The sequence below is a fragment of the Salvelinus fontinalis genome, chromosome 16, assembly GCF_029448725.1.
Source record: "Salvelinus fontinalis isolate EN_2023a chromosome 16, ASM2944872v1, whole genome shotgun sequence".
Taxonomy (NCBI): domain Eukaryota; kingdom Metazoa; phylum Chordata; class Actinopteri; order Salmoniformes; family Salmonidae; genus Salvelinus; species Salvelinus fontinalis.
The window spans coordinates 33,972,150-33,994,132 of NC_074680.1; the positions used below are offsets into that span (position 1 = coordinate 33,972,150).

At 39.6% G+C, this 21,983-nt stretch overlaps 1 protein-coding gene across 2 annotated transcripts; it reads right to left on the reverse strand.

Moving 5' to 3' along the window:
* Nucleotides 1–2,755: 2,755 nt before the first annotated feature.
* On the reverse strand, nt 2,756–21,130 carry LOC129813055 (protein TUNAR-like). 2 transcript variants are annotated; one of them, XM_055865202.1, is made up of 3 exons: nt 20,311–21,130; nt 17,811–17,860; nt 2,756–9,365 (listed from the first exon to the last, which is right to left on the reverse strand). In XM_055865202.1, the coding sequence occupies exon 3, from the start codon at nt 9,324–9,326 to the stop codon at nt 9,180–9,182; it is 147 nt and encodes a 48-aa protein (XP_055721177.1). In that variant the 5' UTR covers nt 9,327–9,365; nt 17,811–17,860; nt 20,311–21,130; the 3' UTR covers nt 2,756–9,179. The 2 variants fall into 2 exon arrangements, with proteins under 2 accessions (XP_055721177.1, XP_055721176.1); XM_055865201.1 differs by lacking the exon at nt 17,811–17,860 and having other exon boundaries at nt 20,311–21,128.
* Nucleotides 21,131–21,983: the final 853 nt, after the last annotated feature.

Sequence of the window (21,983 nt, forward strand, 5' to 3'; positions counted from 1 at the left end):
TGGCAGATGTTGTTTTTCGAGTGTAGCGAAATGCTTGTGCTTCTAGTTCTGACAGTGCAGCAAAATCTAACAAGTAATCTAACAATTCCACAACAACTACCTAATACACACAAATCTAAGTAGGGATGCAATAAGAATATATACTGTACATATACATTTATGGATGAGCAATGACCGAGCAGCATAGGCAAGATGCAATAGATGGCATATACATATGGGATGAGTAATGCAAAATATGTAAACATTATTAACGTGGCATTATTAAAGTGACTAGTGGTCCATTTATTAAAGTGGCCAATGATATCAAGTCTGTATGTAGGCAGTAGCCTCTCTGTGTTAGACATGACTGTTTAACAGTCTGATGGCCTTGAGATGGAAGCTATTTCAGTCTCTCGTTCCCAGCTTTGATGCACCTGTACTGACCTCACCTTCTAGATGTTAGCGGGGTGAACAGGCAGTGACTCGGGTGGTTGTTGTACTTGAGGATCTTTTTGGCCTTCCTGTGACATCGGGTAGTGTATGTGTCCTGGAGGGCAGGTAGTTTGCCCCCTGTGATGCATTGTACAGACCACACCACCCTCTGGAGAGCCTTGCGGTTGATGAGCCGTCCTCCCCTCAGCATCCTCCACTGGTGAATATACAGTAACAATGATTCATTAGTTACACTCTTACCCTAATTTGTTATGGCTTGGTTGGGTACGCTTGATCTCACATGTGTTTTTTAAATGTCTTTATTTATTTAACCTTTATTTATCTGTGATGTGATATGTTTGCAAACTTCAAAACCTGAAAGTTAAAGCTGCTTAAAAACTGACAAAATAGAATATTCAATTATTCAGTACTGTTTTATATGATGTTGAAAACACTATAAGATAGATGAATGACTCATCCTTGCGTGTGTGTGTGTGTGTGTTGCTTTACAGCCATGAAGAGACTTAACCTATACAGCACACAGGGTGAAAGGTCACAAAATGCCCATTGTGAACACACTCAGTACAGTACACTAATACCTTTCTGAAGTTTGAATTTTATTCTAAATCTCACATGAATTAGGAAGAATTTAAAAGTTATGTGGATACATTAAGTAAATTAAAACAATCACATTCACATTCCAAAACCAAATGGCCATCAGCAGAGGGCAGTGTGCAACACAACACAGCATGCTAACCAGATCATCATACTCTAAAGTATTATCCATCCGTGGGTTTAGTTGGACCGTTCTGCTCATCCTCCCTTTGAAAACAGACTTGTCTGTGGGGCTGTGAAATCATTCTGGCGGCTCAAAGAGAGACATCCCCGCTGTTCCTTGGCACTCATCCTCCTCTCGCAATGTCTGTTCTGTTAGTGTCTCCAACTCCATCCCACATAGCCCCCTAAACGGGTGGCTACAGTCCAAACAGAATGCTTCTCGCCTACAGGGCCTGACAGCTGTACATATTGTATAGCCCTACCGTGACAGAATCCAACTGTGTTGACAGCAACCCCATTATGACATGGGCCTCAGCCAAACGCCCAGACGGAGTCGCTGTGGCAACATCTTAACGAGGTTCATTGAGACTTGTGGTTCCCTCTGAGCTTTGTGACTGATGTTGCTCACTGACCGAGCGTGAATTCTGCTCTCTCCAATGACAGTGAACTGTTGACCAGTGGTCCTCCTAGCTGAGGGGAATGACCTTTACTCTCTCACACAAACCCTGAGTGACCCAAAATGACTACACAGAATGATTTCATGGTTTTGTGTAGTTTAACAAAAATGATGTTCCTATTATTTTGATATTCTTATAAATGGATACTTCGTATGAGATTATGTTCTTCTCACTGTACATACAGATAAGACGTTGTATCTGTAAACAAGACACTGGGCATGCTAAAGTAGACCTTGTTAATGGCTAGACCTGTTTAACAACAGCACTGCCCTACAATTTTGCTTCAGACAGCCGTTGTGTCTGTGTCCATAACATGCTTCACTGAGTGAAATAAAAGGTTCTACTGTCTGTCTACTGTACGTTCAGCAGCTCAAAGGCTAAGATGCTATCTCAGCACTCAGTAACATAGAGGCAGATTTATTAAGTTAATTGGAGTGTTTCAGTCTTTGAGGACCACAGTGTCTGCACCTTTTTCACACTACCTCAGGTCTACTACTCCAAAAGATTTGGCCAGAAAGTCACATCATCCTCTCCTTTCCCAGTGTAAAACGCTAATTGAACGATAAACTTAAAACCTGCAGGCCTGTGCATGCAGTTAACCACCACTGATTTGTCTTGGAATAAACTCGAGCTTACTCTTGCTGAATGTAAAATACAGTATCTTAACAATTAAGCCCTTATTTTCCCTGACCAGAATGATGAGGCTCTCTATGCATTTATAAACCCAAAACTGCATTTGCCAAACAACATGTTCCTGGGTCAGAAATGCAGTTGCCTCATTTATTGGTGTGTTTGTTTTGTGTGCACAACTTCAGGGAGATGCAACAGTGACAGATAGAGTCAGAGCTGTATCAAGACACAGTCTGAGACAGCAAAGCACAGATGTCTCTCCTCCTCATTAAAAAAACAAGTTGCTGAGATCTGTCCTTTTCATTTCTGGCTCCAATCTTCTCCAAAACAGTACAAAAAGGTTGTTTGTTTTCTGCTTACCAATGAATATACGCTAAAAAATATATTTCACAGGTAAATTGCAGGTAAATCAATAAAATAATGCACCAGAGACACATGACTATGATCCATCCAAGAATAAACTCACAGTAGAGATATGCTGAAATGCAGCAATGCAGACATCAAATCAAGGTTTATTTGTCACGTGCGCCGAATACAATCGGCGTAGACCTTACAGTGAAATTCTTACTTACAAGCCCCTAACCAACAGTGCAATTTTGATTTAAAAATAGGTATTAGCTAAACAACAGTAAAATGACAGTGGAAATATCAGTAGCGAGGCTATATACAGTACTGGTGCAGAGTCAATGTGCGGGGGCCCAGTTTGTCGGGCTAATTGAGGTAATATGTACATGTAGGTATAGTTAAAGTGACTATCTATAGATGATTAACAGAAAGTAGAAGCAGCGTAAAAGAGGGGTTGGCGGGTGGGGGGTGGCGGGTGGCGGGACACAATGATGCAAGAAAACCTGAGTGTACTGCAAGCATATGTAGATGGAGGACAATTCTGTAACACTCCAAAACAGCTATAGCTGAGGGATTGCGACTTATTCCATGCCAACATGTAGTCCAAGTGAAAATCATCCATCTTAAAGCGTTCCAGTTGGCTAACACAGCATTTGGGAAGATCTAGGATTAAAGGCAAAACTAGGCTGACGGATGACAAAAAGGCTATTTAATCATGCTCTTCTGTAACACCAGGCCCTAAGTAAATATTAGCATAATTAATCATAGTCAGGACTCACTCATGTTAAAAGAGCCGTCTTGAAATTATCCAAACAGTTTTCATACAGTGCTTTCAACACCCTCTATCAGCCTTGTTGCAGAGCCAGAATGTAATTTAATAAAGGTCATTCCTCCTCGTTTTAGCATATCCTTCCTGCAATGGAAAAGTAGGCACCACTTTGATGTACAGTATCTTGCCAGTTAAGTATTCTTAGTTGAATGTCATAATCTGAATTCGAAGTCATATTTTATTTGGTCTATGCTATCCGGAATTCTTGGGAGGTCCCTGCTCCATTGAAGTTTACATTTTAAATGGTTAAGGTAAAGGTTAGGTAAGGGTTATGGTTGTGGTTATGGTTAGGGTAGGGGTTAAAGTTAGGGTTAGGGTTTAGGGTAGGGACGTCCTAAGGATCCGGGAATAACACTGACCTATTTTATTTACACCTGCATGTATGTTTTTTTAAATACCTTTTCTGGCAGCTTTTTATTTGCCTGATGGGTTTTTATGCCGAAAAGCAATACGTTTAACTTCTAAACTTCTGAAATACCAAAATAGGGATTTTAATTACTATTTCTACAATTTACAATTAGTGTAATGATTTTAGAGCAAAATACACAAGTAGCAATTCTATAAAAATGTGCATCCTGTAGCTCTAACTCCAAAAAGTTTTGTGACACTGTAAAGTCCATCGAAAATAAGAGCACCTTCTCCCAGCTGCCCACTGCACTGAGGCTAGGTAACACTGTCACCACCGATAAATCCACGATAATCGTAAATTTCAATAAGCATTTCTCTACGGCTGGCCATGCTTTCCTCCTGGCTACCCCAACTCCGGCCAACAGCTCCGCACCCCCCGCAGCTACTTGCCCAAGCCTCCCCAGCTTCTCCTTCACACAAATCAAGATAGCATATGTTCTGAAAGAGCTGCAAAACCTGTACCCTTACAAATCAGCTGGGCTAGACAATCTGGACCCTCTCTTTCTAAAATGATCCGCCGCCATTGTTGCAACCCCTATTACCAGTCTGTTCAACCTCTCTTTCTTATCGTACGAGATCCCTAAAGATTGGAAAGCTGCCGCAGTCATCCCCCTCTTCAAAGGGGGTGACACTCTAAGACCCAAACTGTTATAGACCTATATCCATCCTGCCCTGCCTTTCTAAAGTTTTCAAAAGCCAAGCTAATAATTAGACCACTGACCATTTCGAATCCCACCGTACCTTCTCCGCTGTGCAATCCGGTTTCCGAGCTGGTCACAGGTGCACCTCAGCCATGCTCAAGGTATTGAGATAAACTTTTGTTGTTGACCAAATACTTTTTTTCCACCATAATTTGCAAATAAATTCATAAAAAATCCTACAATGTGATTTTCTGGAATTTATTTTATCATTTTGTCTGTCATAGTTGAAGTGTACCTATGATGAAAATTACAGGCCTCTCTCATCTTTTTAAGTGGGAGAACTTGCCCAATTGGTGGCTGACTAAATACTTTTTTGCCCCACTGTATGTCTAATAAATCACTCTCTGTTTTTTTAGAAAAATAACAAAATATATATTTTATCATTTATTTCCCTGAGCCTCCGTTGGTCCTTGAAATTCTCAGTCTTGTTGTGTGGGTGTTATGAAGACAACTCTGAAAATATTTACATTCACAGCCCTGATTGTCTGATAAGGTGGTCTAGAGCCCACACCCTTATTGACCCAGATCAACAGTCATTGGTCTATTATAATCAGATCACATTGTGACATCACGATGTGGGTCAACAGCTTTTACACAAAAGGGCATGATCATAATTTTCACAATATCAGAGTGTTATTTTGACCTCATAGTGTGGAGAAAAAAAACATAATCACGTTTTAGCTGCACTGCCCCTTTAAACATCTATAGTAAAACATAAAAATGCTCAGTACTTGGACAATGAGTTTGACTGAATCTGAATCATCTCTCTTTTGTACGTTGCAGTCTTCCACCCATTGTTCAGGAAGTATCTCCCAGCTTCAAAGGGAAATGAACTGCGGCTGTTGGCTGCTGTCTCCAGGTGAAACCATAGCTGAAAGCTTGGTTGAATTTAAGCAGCTGTGCATCTTCAAACAACATTGTTTACTTGGTTTGCTGCCAAATCCAATATATTCAAATAATGTGTTAAACTGTTTTTCTTTTCTTTCTTTTTTCCAGAACAGGATTATCCCAGTCTGTATGGAATTCCAGTGTATTCCCAATAGAGGGAGAAATTATTTTGGCACATATATGACCTAAATGATTCATACAACGAGTAGACAAAATAAAAAAGAAACTTGTTTTGGTCTCTTTGTCCACCATGCTTTGTGTCTTTTCTTTTTTTCTGTCTTTCAGTTTGATTTGGAATTTGACAGAGAAGTCTGTCTCGTTGTGTGAAACGCTGTCAGCTCTAAATTCAATTTTCTCTCTCACTTGAAATAAGCGTATTTATCTCTGTCTGACTGTCAGTAGGGAATAAGTTATTTCTTCAGAGCTCTCTGTTGAGAGTGATTGTGAGTGCCTTTCACTTTCAGTTGTAAATCATTTCCCAAACATCACTAAACGATCTCTCAACTTCAAACAATGTCAGAAACTCCAGATATTCTTCAGAAAGATGAGTCTTTTAAAAAAGACATACAGTACCACTTATGAAAGATTCCAAATGTAAGTCTGACTGAATATATTTTTATACCTTAGGCCATGATCCTTGAAGATAATCAAAGGAAACACTGTGTGCCATTTATTTCATTATTTTTAACAAAACGGCACGCAAAAAAACTCTGCATCTTAGACATGAAAAAAAAGGAAGATAAGATCTGAGAATGTTTGGAAATTTTCCAGTATTGAAAGTACTTCTTCCAATATTACCCATTAAACTATGTGTAATGGGCTTTGCAGGACAGTTTCCCAGACGCAGATAAAGACTCATCCTGGACTAACACGCACTTTACTGTGTACATTGAGCAGCTTCAATAAATAGTACCCGCAAAACACCAGCCTCAATGTCAACAATGAAGAAGCCACTCCGGGATGCGGGCCTTCTAGGCAGAGTTCCTCTCTCCAGTGTCTGTGTTCTTTTGCCCGTCTTAATCTTTTCTTTTTTTTGGCCAGTCTGAGATATGGCTTTTTCTTTGCAACTCTGCCTAGAAGGCCAGCATCCCGGAGTCACCTCTTCACTGTTGACGTTGGGACTGGTGTTTTGCGGGTACTATTTAATCAAGCTGCCAGTTGAGGACTTGTGAGGCTTCGGTTTCTCAAACTAGACACTCTAATGTACATGTCCTTTTGCTCAGTTGTTCACCGGGGCCTCCCACTCCTCTTTCTATTCTGATTAGAGACAGTTTGCGCTATTCTGTGAAGGGAGTAGTACACAGTGTTGTACAAGATCTTCAGTGTTTTGGCAATTTCTCACGTGGAATAGCCATCGTTTCTCAGAACAAGAATAGAATGACGAGTTTCAGAGGAAAGTTCTTTGTTTCTGGCCATTTTGAGCCTGTAATCGAACTCACAAATGCTGATGCTCCAGATACTCAACTAGTCTAAAGAAGGCCAGTTTAATTGCTTCTTTAAATCAGCACAACAGTTTTCCACTGTGCTGACATAATTGCAAAAGGGTTTTGTAATGATCAATTAGCCTTTTAAAATGATAAACTTGGATTAGCTAACACAACGTGCCATTGGAACACAGGAGTGATGGTTGCTGATAATGGGCCTCTGTACGCCTATGTAGATATTCCATTAAAAATCTGGGGTTTCCAGCTTCAAAAGTAATTTATAACATTAACAATGTCTACACCGTATTTCTGATCAATTTGATGTTATTTTAATGTACAAAAAAGTTGCCTTTCTTTAAAAAATAAGGACATTTCTAATTGACCCCAAACTTTTGAATGGTGGTGTACATTCTCAACACTGTCCATGTACTTACTCCACTACTGTTCCCATTCAAGTCTGCCAATTCTGGAGTAAATGGAATAGGAACACGTCACCTTTGGGACTAATTTTGAACATTTAATAATTGCTCCTAATGGAAATCAAGAGTAGATATAAAGATGATGGAGGGTATCATAATACATTGAGCAAGGACTATCTGTAATTAGTTACCAGCGTTCTAGAGATGTTGTACTGTAGATAGCCATTAGGGCAGGTTAAACAGCCATGAAGCACTTTCACAGACTTGCTCTGTGTGGTGTCTTGCCGATAGATCCCCTTGTATGTTGTCGTCTTCTGCTTTGAGATCTGAACGATGGGATTGAGATACTGAACTTGAATTTAGGCACTTTCTTAAATTCACAAGAGGTTATAGGCTGCAGCATACATACTTTACACACATTTGCCCATACATTCATACATACTGTGAATAGTCATTTCTAAATTGTGCTTTTAAATTCACTGTACATATAATCTCAAGGCAACACAATCAATATGCAGAAGTTTACCTTTGATTACTTACTTGACACAGTCCTGAAGGAGGGGACAACACAAAACGTAGTCTATTCAATCGAAGCGCAGAAGCTCAGTAAAAGCTTTATACATTTAGATAAAGTGATTGATTACACTGTAATAATATTATTTCCCATATCACCATTTGAAATGCAAATTTTGACACTCTCATGTCTTATGAAGATCACCTGTTTGTGATCATATTTGATGCTATGCCGTACTTCACCAAATACCTACCTACCTCCAGAAAGCAAAACTTAACATCATTTCATTCACTTGGTTTCTTGATACTCATGAAAAAATGCATCTCAACAACACTAACAAGAACTCTTACAAATGGAACATTTCCTCCTCATTTTGCTACTACCAAAATAGAGATATTTCCAAAACTGGTTGTCTCCTTTTCTATCACTGTACTTACAGTAAACAAATTATGTAAAGTAACATGGTTCAAAATATTTTTTCCTGAAAATAGAAATCAGAACACGACAATAAATAGCATAAACTCAGGTTGACTTACACATTGCTACTGCCTACCCACTAAACACACTCAGTTCAAAGTATTTTTCTGTAAAAACTTTTTTTTTTACAATATGATAGTACTCGTGTAAAAACAGTTTTGGCTAAATGATCCGTTTAGTCATACTGTACATACCTTTTTGGTCATTGCAATCTGAGATCCTTGGGACGTCCCTACCTCGTTGAAGTTGAAATGTAAAATGGTCAAGTGTTAAGGTTAGGGTTAGGTAAGGGGTATGAATAAGGTAAGTGTAAGGGTGGGGGTTAAGGTTAGGGTTGGGGTTTAAGGTATGGACGTACAAAGAATTCCGGATCGCACTAACAATGCCTTTTCTCCAGAATGTCATCTGTCCATTCTCTGGGTATGCTGTATCATCCCTTTTAATATCACAATGTTTATCAGGCTTTTTCAAAAGACTGCTGCAGTGCTTTAAGCTCCTTTTACACCAGATTGCAGTCTCTTTACTTTCTCCTCAGCTTGGCACCCGTGAAAGAAAGCTGGATCTTGAGAGCGTAGCTCTTGCTAGCCTCATGCATATTTACAGGTTAAAAGGTCAAAGTAGCATCAGAGAGTAGGTATGATACTGACACCACCGGACAAAGGCCCCATAAGAACGGGCCAGTCTCCCATAGACATAGTTTCAGCGCCGCTCTATGACGCTGCTGTAGGTTACATTTAATGCGGTAATCACACAGCCTTAGATCCCTTTGATAGTTGGGAAAGTCGATCGACGACACAGTGCCATCTTGGCACAGTCTCAACTCCCAGCCAAACAACATGGCTGCATCCAGTAGGCCCAATAGGCCTGTTCAATGCAAAATAGTTGATTTTTATCACAGTCACAGAGTGGTGTAGATGTAGACAAAGATGATGACTACCATGTTGAGAATGGTGCCGATGATCCCAAGCATGGCCAGAATGGACTCCTCTGTACCTTCCTTGTCTTGAATTCCTCTTTCTTCATCACAGATGGCAGTGTTTACCATTTTTCCAGGAAAGGTCTGCAGTTTCCCTTTCAGACCAGTCTGGAAAGAATAGACACACAAAATAAATCAATGTATGAATCAACTGTTCTGCTTGTATAATGAAAAACAGTCGTAACAAACGATAAGGAATATAAACAAATAAATCAAACAGACTTTTGTAAAGGCAAGAGTTGAAAATTAATTAATAGCTTCATGGGCTTTACATTGTTCAACAGCCTTGAAACAATTTGTGTTTCGTATGATGCATGTACCATAGCTGATTGTCTGCTTCACAGTGTGAAGAGGTGGGTGAAAACATGTCATATAGAGTTAGCAATGATCACTGCACTCTAGTCACTGTGTTATCAGACATTTGTTGAATTACCTGATTTTGATGTAGGAGATTGTGTCTTCCTTATTACTCAATACAGTTTGTCAATTTGAAATATTGGGAGAATAAAACATAATGTACTGTATGCTGAGTTGTCTTATTTTCATGACAAAATGTGCTAGGCAAGCTCTGATAGATAGACACAGACCCTGCAACAACAACCCCCCCCCTCTCTCTCACACACACAGAAATGCAAGCATACACACACACACACATACACACACAAACTGTAGGGATGTAGGGTCACACCAGAGGTGGAAAAAGTACCAATTGTCATACTTGAGTAAAAGTAAAGATACCTTAATAGAAAATTACTCAAGTAAAAGTGAAAGTCACCCAGTAAAATACTACTTGAGTAAAAGTCTAAAAGTGTTTGGTTATAAATATACTTAAGTATCAAATGTAAATATAATTGCTAAAATATACTTAAGTATAAAAGTAAAAGAATAAATAATTTCAAATTCCTTATATAAAGCAAACAAGATGCCATAATTTTATTGTATTTTATTTTATCTACAGATAGCCAGGGACATGCTCCAACACTCAACACAAATAATTTACAAACAAAGCATGTGTTTAGTGAGTCTGCCTGTCACGGTCCTGACCTATTTCTGTTAGTTTGTTGTATGTGTTAGTTGGTCAGGACGTGAGTTTGGGTGGGCATTCTATGTTTTCTGTTTCTATGTTGGTTTAGGGGTTGCCTGGTATGGCTCTTAATTAGAGGCAGGTGTTTGGCGTTCCTCTAATTAAGAGTCATATTTAGGTAGGTTGTTTCACTGTGTTCGTTGTGGGTGGTTGTCTCCTGTGTCAGTGTTTGTCGCACCATACGGGACTGTTCGGTTTGTTTTTGTACATCGTCATTTTGTGTAGTCTATTTTCCCTATTCGTGCGTTCTTCGTGTTCAATGTAAGTTCGTCGTCCAGGTCTGTCTACTCCGTTTGTTATTTTGTTAGCTGTAGTGAAGTTCGTGTTTTTTCGTCTTGTCTTTGAATAAATTATGTGTTCACAACCCGCTGCGCCTTGGTTCCATCACTACTCCTCCTTTTCGGTTGAAGAGGAGGAGGACCACCGTTACACTGCCAGATCAGGGGCAGTAGGGATGACCAGGGATGGTCTCTTGATAAGTGCGTGAATTAGGAAATGTTCCTGTCCTGCTAAGCATTCAAAATGTAACGAGTACTTTTGGGTGCCAGGGAAAATGTATGGAGTAAAAAGTACATCATTTGTTTTTAGAAATGTAGTGAAGTAAAAGTAAAAGTTGTCAAAAATATAAATAGTAAAGTACAGACACCCCAAACAACAACTCAAGTTGTACCTTCAAGTTTTTTTTACCTAAGTACTTTACACCATTGGGTCACACACACCACAGTTGCTTCTGAATGTTGCATTCCTTTCAAGCTTTTACAGAATAATCTTTATTCAAGTGCATGGAAAAGATTTTTCATCAAAAATATATTAATTTCCATCGTGCACTGAATAAAATATAGTAATCTGCTGTAAATGGGTTTACGACTAGAAAAATATGTAGTCAAATACTATTCCACACTGTTGATTTTTCAATCATCTGCCTCATGTCCAGCATTTATAAATTGATATTACCTAACTGTAGGTATTTAATGTCAAGTATCTAGCTGTATTTTATTGGAAAGATCACACTAGTACGTTAGATGAGGAAAATGTGTTACTCATTCATAGGTTCTTTTATCCAACTTTCTTAGATTTCTTAATGATATATTCTCATTCCAGTTGTGTGACTCACTGAAGTAAGGGGATGAAGGGGAGGAAAGAAGCATTGCTCAAGATGATTGACCTGACACACTAGTTGCCTTCCGCCATAGTGGAAAACACTGTCAAGGAGCAGCTAAGAGACCATCTTGATTGACACACTGGTCATCGTGCGAATGGCTCATGGGATGAAATCACTCTCCACGCTTGCACTTATAGCTCTATATAGCTTATGGTTTATGAGAGGTACATTAGCTGGGTCTGTGGTGCATGTTGTCGGCCCACAGGAGGAGCAGCCTGGGCAGGTTGGCATCTGGACACGACCCAGAGGACCAAAGCTAGCTCCTCTAACGGGTCAGTGGTTTTCACGTGTACACTTGTAACTGTGAAAGCATGAAAACTCATATACATAAAAAATAGAAAGACCACCTGCTTCAAGCCTTGGTTGGTGTGTCGTATAGTTTTGACCTGGAGATGGTGTCTTGAATGTGAAACTGGTGTTATACTGATAATAACCTCAAAAGTATAATTCAAATGGAAAGATGAGTCCCAAATCATCCGTCCAAGCTTGTTATTATGAAAATCAAAATCAACAATACGAATAATAATGTTTTCTTTTTGCTTTAAAAAGCAGCTCAAACAAAGCATGTAAGAATGAACTATAGCCATTGAATTCTACCGTGCCGATATACTGTGCGTTATAGGGAATTATACAACGGGTGGGTCAAATCCTAAATTCTGATTGGTTAAAACCGTATTCCAGCCTGTGTCTATTCTACAAGTTACAACTGGCTAAATCTATGACGTTAAAATGCCAATTTACTCTGTTTCATCTGACTGAAGTGATTGTGTAACTTCAAACTGAAGCTGGAAAGACTGCAAACTAGCTGCACTTCGTTTTCGTTATACTTTTTTTCAACTGACATTTCTTTGTCTAGATCCATATATACCAGCTGATATACCAACTGATTCATGATTTCAAATGGCTGAGAAACGCTGCCTGCCTGTCTGTTTAGTCCCAACTCCCAACACGTTCATTAGATCATAGATTGAATTTGAACAGTGTCCTAACGAGTGAGCACATTTTCTATGCCTGGCGAAGTCGAGCATCATTAGCTTATTGTTATGGATGTATCCAAATAAATGTCATTAGAAAAAAGCTGAAACAAATGCAGCTACTTTGCTGTTATTCTAGCTGAACTCTTCTGACGTGACTGTAAGTCAGCTGTAGTTGGCTAGCTAGAAAGCAAGTAATAAGTACATTGCCTGTCAGTTTTTTTTTTCACCTTTTTTTTACTAGGCAAGTCAGTTAGAAATAAATTCTTATTTTCAATGACGGCCTAGGAGCAGTGGGTTAACTGCCTGTTCAGGGGCAGAATGACAGATGTGTACCTTGTCAGCTCGGGGATTTGAACTTGCAACCTTCCAGTTACTAGCCCAACGCTCTAACCACTAAGCTACCCTGCCACCCCAGTATGGCAATAGAACATTTAGAATGAACGATTGTCCATAGATACAGAACAAAAAGACTGAAAGACTGGGTCGCATCTCTGGCAACCGAGCCGATAGTACGAACAACCAGCTGGCTTGGGTAGCAACCCTAGATTTGTATCTTGTGAAAGTGTAAATAAATGTATCAAATATGTCAATCATTATTTGAATATGTTGGTAACCCATTGTTTAAAAGTGATAATGCCCTCGAAGCTGGTGTTTGGAGGATATATTGGCACGGTTTGCCGGACCTCGACTTTATCTCTGGCCTTACAATACCCGTGCCAATATATTCTCCAAACACCGGCTTCTCAGGCATTATCACTTAAATAATGCACGTTGTGAATGCCTTTCAAGCCAATAAGAAATGAGTATTCAACAATGCCATGGTATAAAGCATTACGCTATAATGTAGCATAGGCCTACTTTCTGATCGACTACAGCCAAGATTTGAAGATGAGCCTAGGTATTTAATAAGTTTTTAGGAAAGGAGAAATGTGATCTGTCAGTGTCTGAGATGTGCTGGTGGCTTTGATTGATGGATCCTTTTAAGGTGTATGTGTGTGTGTGTGTGTGTGTGTGTGTGTGTGTGTGTGTGTGTGTGTGTGTGTGTGTGTGTGTGTGTGTGTGTGTGTGTGTGTGTGTGTGTGTGTGTGTGTGTGTGTGTGTGTGTGTGTGTGTGTGTGTGTGTGTGTGTGTGTTCGCTTATTCTCTCTATGTCGATTCAGAAATTTTCCTAAAGTAGCCTGTCATGGACTCCATCTACTAATAAGGGAGGAGGGACAAATAATGTAACTGAAATAAGCATAACACATTTTTATTTATTTTAGCAAGTCATGATGATCAGCATATGTGTGATGAATGACGTCAGGTGTCAGTTTTGTGTTTCTTGCCATTCCTTAATGGGATTCAACTGAAGCTCGATTACATTTTTTTGTTTTTTAATTTCATCTTTATTTAACCAAGTAGGCCAGTTGAGAGCATGTTCACATAAACAAATGTACAGTCAATAACACAATAGAAGAGAAAAATTGAAAAATCTAGGTACATTGTGTGCAAATGCAGAAGAGTAGGGAGGTAGGCAATACATAGGCCATAGAGGTGTAATAATTACAATTTAGCATTATACTGGAGTGATAGATGTGCAGATAATGATGTGCAAGTAGAGATGTTGGGGTGCAAAAGAGCAAGAGGGTAAGTAATAATATGGGGATGAGGTAGTTGGGTGTGCTATCTACAGATGTGTACAGGTACAGTGCTCTCAGTAAGCTGCTCTCACAGCTGATGCTTAAAGTTAGTGAGGGAGATATAAGACTCCAGCTTCAGAGATTTTTGCAATTTGTTCCAGTCATTGGCATCAGAGAACTGGAAGGAAGTGTTGCCTTTGGGGATGACCAGTGCAATATACCTGCTGGAGGGTGTGCTACGGGTGGGTGTTGCTATGGTGACCAGTGAGTTGAGCTAAGGCGGGGCTTTACCTAGCAAAGACTTATAGATGACCTGTAGCCAGTGGGTTTGGCGATGGATATGTAGTGACGGCCAGCCAACGAGAGCATACAGGTCGCAGTGGTGGGTAGTATATGGGGCTTTGGTGACAAAAACGGATGGCACTGTGATCGGTAGGATACGAGGGTATGTTTGGCAGCATGAGTGAAGGAGGCTTTGTTGCGAAATAGGAAGCCGATTCTAGATTTAATTTTGGATTGGAGATGCTTAACTTCTTTGGGCTGCTAGCCCGAAACAGGGCACAATATGACAACAGCCAGCTCAAGTGCAGGGCGCGAAATTCAAAATATATATTTTTTAAATATTTAACTTTCACACATTAACAAGTCCAATACAGCAAATGAAAGATAAACATCTTTTGAATCCAGCCAACATGTCAGATTTTTTAAATGTTTTACAGCGCAGCACGTATGTTTATGTTAGCTCACCACCAAATACAAAAAAGGACAGACATTTTTCACAGCACAGGTAGCATGCACAAAACCAAACCTAACTAACCAAGAACCAACCAAACTAACCAAGAAACAACTTCATCATATGACAGTCTTATAACATGTTATACAATAAATCTGTTTTGTTCGAAAAATTTGCATATTTCAGGTATAAATCATAGTTTACATTGCAGCTACAATCAGAAATTGCACCGAAAGCAGCCATAATAATTACAGACACCAATGTCAAATACCTAATTACTCATCATAAAACTTTTCTGAAAAATACATAGTGTACAGCAAATGAAAGACAGGCATCTTGTGATTCCAGCCAATATTTCCGATTTCTTAAGTGTTTTACAGCGAAAACACAATATAGTGTTATATTAGCTTACCACAATAGCCAGAAACACAAGCCATTTCCCAGTAGCAAAGGTTAGCGATCGTAACAAACCAGTAAAAGATATATAATTTTTGACTAACCTTGATATTCTTCATCAGATGACAGTCCTATAACATCAGGTTATACATACACTTATGTTTTGTTCGAAAATGTGCATATTTAGAGCTGAGATCAGTGGTTATACATTGTGCTATCGTAGCTACTTTTTCCCACAACGTCCGGATATTTTTCTGACACTTTTTCTGACACACATATTCTGACCAAATAGCTATTCATAAACATAACTAAAAAATACATGTTGTATAGGAAATGATAGATCCATTAGTTCTTAATGAAATCGCCGTGTTAGAATTCTGAAAATAACTTCATTACGACATACAGCTTCGTTATAGCTAGAGTACCCAAAAGCTGGGCGCCGACGACTAGTTCACATGTACAACAGATATATGAAATAGCATCATAAAATGTTTCCTACTTTTGCTGATCTTTCATCAGAATGTTGGACAAGGGGTCCTTTGTCAAGAACAATCGTTGTTTGGATTTAGAATGGCCTCTTTCCCTCTCGATTTAGCAAGCACACTAGCCAAGTGGCACGAATCTCTCCATGTCAACAAACGGAAGAGAACGGAACACGGCAAAACTCCCCAAAAAAATTCAATAATCTGATTGAACTATATTGAAAAAACATACTTTACGATGATATGGTCACATGTATCAAATAAAATCAAAGCCGGAGATATTAGTCATCCATAACGGCAGCTTATCAGAAGGCAAATCCAGGTTCCTTCTCGCGCCTTCCTGAAAACAGGAAATGGGTGACACGTCATTCCAAGAGCTTGTATTCCACTTCAGACCAAGATAAACACAAAATTTCTTCTCTCACCGCCTCTTGACATCCAGGGGAAGGTGTATGAAGTGCATGTATACTAATACGTATCATGCCTATTTATAGGCAGGAACTAGAACAGAGCCTCGATTTCAGACTTTCCACTTCCTAGTCAGGAAGTTTGTGCCAAATGAGTTCTGTTTTACTCACAGATATAATTCAAACGGTTTTAGAAACTAGAGAGTGTTTTCTATCCAATAGTAATAATAAAATGCATATTGTACGAGCAAGAATTGAGTACGAGGCCGTTTGAAATGGGTACCTTTTATCTGGCTACTCAATACTGCCCCTGCAGCCCAAACAGGATATAGTCTTTTATAAAAGAACGAGCAATGGTGAGATCAAATGTGTTTGGAAGTGTTGGCACTAAATATGAATATTTTGCAGTAACTTATGCTTTATTTGACAAAGGACTGTGACAGTTCCTGAAAGCAAAGAATAAGGGCAAATTGTTGTGGACCTATCAGCAGAATGTTTGAATTCAACAATGTTTTTCTTAGACTTTTCACCCAACCTAAATATGCTCTACTTCCTGTGAATTCTGAAACATTGTCTAGGCTAGTTCCAAAAAAATCACATTCAGCAAAACTTGAAATACATAACCTATCTATTTACTTGACAAATAAGCCCAGTTAAATTATTAGATGCACATGGTAATTTGTTATACGGCTACTTCAGGAACCAACCAATCACTGCCAGAAAAGGTGAGGAATTTATTCTGCAATGGTTGTGAAAATAAAATAAATGGGAAATACATTCCTATGTCTAATTCCTTTAGATTCCAAAACAAAACACATAGATTTTTGCTCTTCTCACTAATGGCAAAAGGCTGCATCTTATTATTATAATTTCAGTTTTTTTTTATGAGTAAGTGTGTCATCATATCCCCCATTTGCACAAAACACTTAGGCCTATACTTGCATGTTTGCAATAGAATACTTCAACCACTAGAAAATGTGACTACGCATGGTCTAAAGCAGGGCTCTCAAACCCTGTTCCCGGAGAGCTACTATTCTGTAGGTTTTCATTCCAACCCTGTTCCTGGAGAGCTACTATTCTGTAGGTTTTCATTCCAACCCTGTTCCTGGAGAGCTACTATTCTGTAGGTTTTCATTCCAACCCTGTTCCTGAAGAGCTACTGTCCTGTAGGTTTTCAGTCCAACCCTCTTCCTGGAGAGCTACTATTCTGTAGGTTTTCATTCCAACCCTCTTCCTGGAGAGCTACTATTCTGTATGTTTTCATTCCAACCCTGTTCCTGGAGAGCTACAATTCTGTAGGTTTTCATTCCAACATTGTTCCTGGAGAGCTACTATTCTGTAGGTTTTCATTCCAATCCTAATCTAGCTCACCTTATTCTAATAATGAGCTGATTTATAAGATGAATCAGTGTAATTAAAACTGGTTGGAGTGGAAGACCTACAGGAGGGTAGCTCTCCATGAACAGGGTTGGAGAGCCATGACGTTTGAATGGAAGGAAGGACATTCTCATGCCAAGTTCAGTTTTTATAAATGCCAACTTTTGTTGGTAAACTGGCGCAAGCATGTTTTCGAGTATATTTTTTACACGCAACGTTTTTAAATAAGGACCCTGGTTCCTGTGTTTTAGAACATAAGCTGGAAGTGTGGCCCAAAAAAAAGAGCATCACCATGGAAACAAGGAAACGTTCCTACCTGGAACAACACATCCAGGCTCTCCAGCTACACCTAGTCGGGTTCAGCGTCTGCAGATCAGTGAAGAGTAAAACCTTTTGCCACTTGAATAATTCTGAGTATGTCAAATATTCCCAGATGGTAACTGGGTCTGACAGGCAGAGTTGCTTTTGGCACTGTTTTAAAATGGAATTAAAACAAACAACAACCCCCCCCCCCCCACTCATTCAGAGTGTACTGTACAGCACCCTGCAAAAGTATTTAGACCCCTTGGACCTTTGGATTTCTTCACATTTTGTTGTGTTACAAAGTGGGATTAAAGTGGATTTGATTGTCTTTTTATATTTTGCAATCTACACAAAATACTCTGTCAAAGTGGATAACTAAAATATTGTCGCTGCATAAGTATTCCGTCCCTTTGTTTAGGCAATCCTAAATTAGTTCAGGAGAAAAATTTGGAATCATAAATAATAGAATCATAAAGAAGGGGAGTGATTGGTAGATGGATAACAATAACAAATCAGACATTTAATATCTCTTTAAGCATGGTCAAGTGTGGCTCAGTTGGTAGAGCATGGCGCTTGCAACGCCAGGGTTGTGGGTTCATTCCCCACGGGGGGACCAGGATGAATATGTATGAACTTTCCAATTTGTAAGTCACTCTGGATAAGAGCGTCTGCTAAATGACTTAAATGGATGAACTCAGCACAGGAAAAAAAAAGAGGAAAACTCGCTTCAGTCTCCTTTACACAAGGAATCTCCTTCTTCAGTCTCCTTTACCTTGCAGCAGGACAATAACCTACAACAAGGCCAAATCTACACTGGAGTTGCTTACCAAGAAGACAGTGAAGAGGCCAAGTTACAGTTTTGACTTAAAGCTGCTTGAAAAGCTATGGCAAGACTGGAAAATTGCTGTCTAGCTATGATCCCCAACATCTTGACAGAGCTTGAAGAATTTTGAAAAATCATAATGGGCAAATATTCTACAATCCAGGTGTACACAAAACTCTTATACACTGATTGTACAAAACATTAAGGACAAAACAGCCTAAATTCTTCGAGGCATCGACTCTACAAGGTGTCGAAAGCGTTCCACAGGGATGCTAGCCCATGTTGACTCCAATGCTTCCCACAGATGGGTCAAGTTGGCTGGATGTCCTTTGTGTGGTGGACCATTCTTGATACAAACTGGAAACTGTTGAGTGTGAAAAACCCAGCAGCGTTACAGTTCTTGACACAAACCGGTGCGCCTGGCTCCTACTACCATACCACGTTCAAAGGCATTTAAATATTTTGTCTTGCCCATTCACCCTCTGAATGGCACACATACACAATCCATGTCTCAATTGTCTCAATGCTTAAAAATCCTTCTTTAACCTGTCTCCTCCCCTTCATCTCCACTGATTAAGTGGATTTAACAGGTGACATCAATAAGGGATCATACAGTAGCTTTCACCTGGATTCACCTGGTCAGTATATGTCATGGAAAGTGCAGGAGTCCCTAATGTTTTGTACACTCAGTGTAGATTTACCCAAGAAAACTCAAAGCTGTAATCGATGCCAAAGGTGTTTTCAAAATGAAATGTATCCAAGTAGCTGAATACTAATGCAACAACTATATTTTTGTTGTTTAATTTGTATAATTTTTTATTTTTTTTACTTCCACTTTGACATTAGATTATTTTGTGTAGATTGTTGACAAAACATTAAAATTAAATACATGTTAATCCCACTTTGTAACACAATAAAATGTGAAGAAATCCAAGGGAGCTGAATAGTTTTGCAAGGCACACACACACACTAATAAGCACATGCACACACATTCAGTTGCACATCCCCGCACACACGCTTTCACTAAATGAAGTACATTTAATCTTTTTATGAGATTTTCTTGATTGACTCATTATGGTTGACCGTCCAGTTATTTCGACTCTTTTTTTCTTCTTTTCCAGAGCCACATCACACATATTGATCTTGACCCAATTTTATATTACCTCTTCTAATTGAAATCTAGTGACAAAGAAAAATGAAGAGCTTGTAATACATTGTCTTCTGCATCTAGCACTGCACCGATATCCCAACATCCTCAAGATAAATGTGTAGTTCAATATCAGATTTAGCTGAAAATGTCATTTTACAGTGGAGGTGCAAATCATGAAACACTATTAAACAGTTTTTTGTACAGGAGACAGAAGAGGAAATGTATTTGTATGAATCTCAAATCTAAGCTTTGCTCTTTTCCGCTAGACATGACTAAGTTAACACCTTACGCAAAAAAATGTATACCCTATTATTTCTCAACATTTTCCTCTAGACAAAAATAGATATTATTAAGAACATTTAAAAATAATAACTAATCATTTGCCTAGTTGAACTGCAAAGACAAAACAACCATGATAAAAAATCTAGGTTATAATAGTACGTCTATTTAACCCTGTTGTTGTCAACAAGCAGATACAAGATACAAGTTTGACATATGGTAACCCCAGCTGACTGCATGCTAACCAGGGTGATGACTTACCTTGCAGAGCATCAGGAGGAACATAGCATTGAACATACTGGAGTGATTTTTCGCCTTTCCGTAGTGCACAGACATCCCTGGCAACTAAGGGAAAAGTCGTCTCCTTTCATACTTTGGCAGTGGGGGGGGCACGGGATCTGAGGGAGAGTGCTGGCTCGTCTTCCAGGCTGTCCAATTCGAGGGATTCTTTCATCAGATGTCATACCCCACGGCAGTTGAGCGTTCCCTCCCCGAGTTGCATCTCACTAGTGACCAAGTTCGCGCTGTCGTCAGTTTCTCCTCCTCAGCCTTGACGAGCCAGCGCTGGAACAGTACTGCTCTCCTCTACACTCCTCTTCTGATGGGGAGATGATGTCAGGTTGAAGAGGGGAGTCAGATGATGAGCAGATGAGGAGGGACGTGGTTTCATGTGTACAATTCAATCTCCCCTCTTTTTGCTTTGCAAACCCCTGTTGATTCCACCAAAGACTAAAATACATACTATACCATACAGTCTCCTTTTTAAAATACTAACTCACACTGTCAAACTTTGGCTCAAACTTTGGCTTAGCAAATTTGAAACAGTTTCAGCTCGCTTTTCAATTTTAAGGTAAAAGAAACTATTCAAACAAGCAACAACTTCAACTGATTTCAGACAGTGGATTTCTTTCTGTAAATTGTTAGCAACCTAACCACCCCTTTCTTGTTACTCTGCTCTAGTGGCTGTGTTTCCCTTGCTGTCTACTGAACAGTATGTGCGCTGGATGCCTATAAGAGCAGGGGCTGTGAGCGAGGGATTCAGTCTTCTACCCATGCTGACGCTGTCATAGCAGTTGCCACGCTCCAGAGAGAAGAGGCTTCCCCTGCTCCTTCTACCACGCATATTAATGCAGCCTGGATTGCCTAGCAACCAGCTCAGTGGAGCCAATGAACGCCTGATGACAAGAAGCGTTTGTGACAGGGGCCAGAATGAGAGGTGAGGGTTTCCTCCACAGTCTTCCCTGTTGTTTTTGAGGGAAGTGAGTGTGTGCTTACGGCATGCATGTGTGTGTGTACTCTTGCATGTGTGTGTGCTTACGTACATGCATGTGTGTGTTGGTGTGCATAATTTACATACTCTGGGATCAGCTGTCAATCTGACCAAAGCAGGAGCATACATGTGCATGTGTGTGTGTGTGTGTGTGCGTATGTTTGTGTGTGTGTGTGTGTGTGTCTCACAACTATGGTTGTGTGGACAGACAGGAGTAAGGTCCTCTCAGAGCCTCCCGGTAGAGCACATCACAGTAGAGCATTTAGCCCTCCTGTCCAAATCCCACTATAGGATCCTCTATAAGGGACCAGAGCCAGAGCCAGCTGATCGAACATGAAATCCAGCAGGATGTAACGTTCCAAAACCAACACAGGACAGGCTTTGTATCTTACACATTGTGATACTAAGTGTGAATCTGCTGGACAGTATCCTCCTTTTCTAAAGGAAAAGGAAGATTCACGCTGTGAACTTATCTGCTCAATAACTCATTCATAGTACAGTCACTTCAGTGACTAATATATCTGTCTTGCAGTAAAAAGGGAAAGTAAACTATCGCTCATTAAAAGCCTCCGGTTTTGGACTTTTGAGGTCCATATCTCTCTCGTTTTTGATCACCAATAACATGTCAAATGTATTAAAAAATAACATTTACTGTATGTTGTTT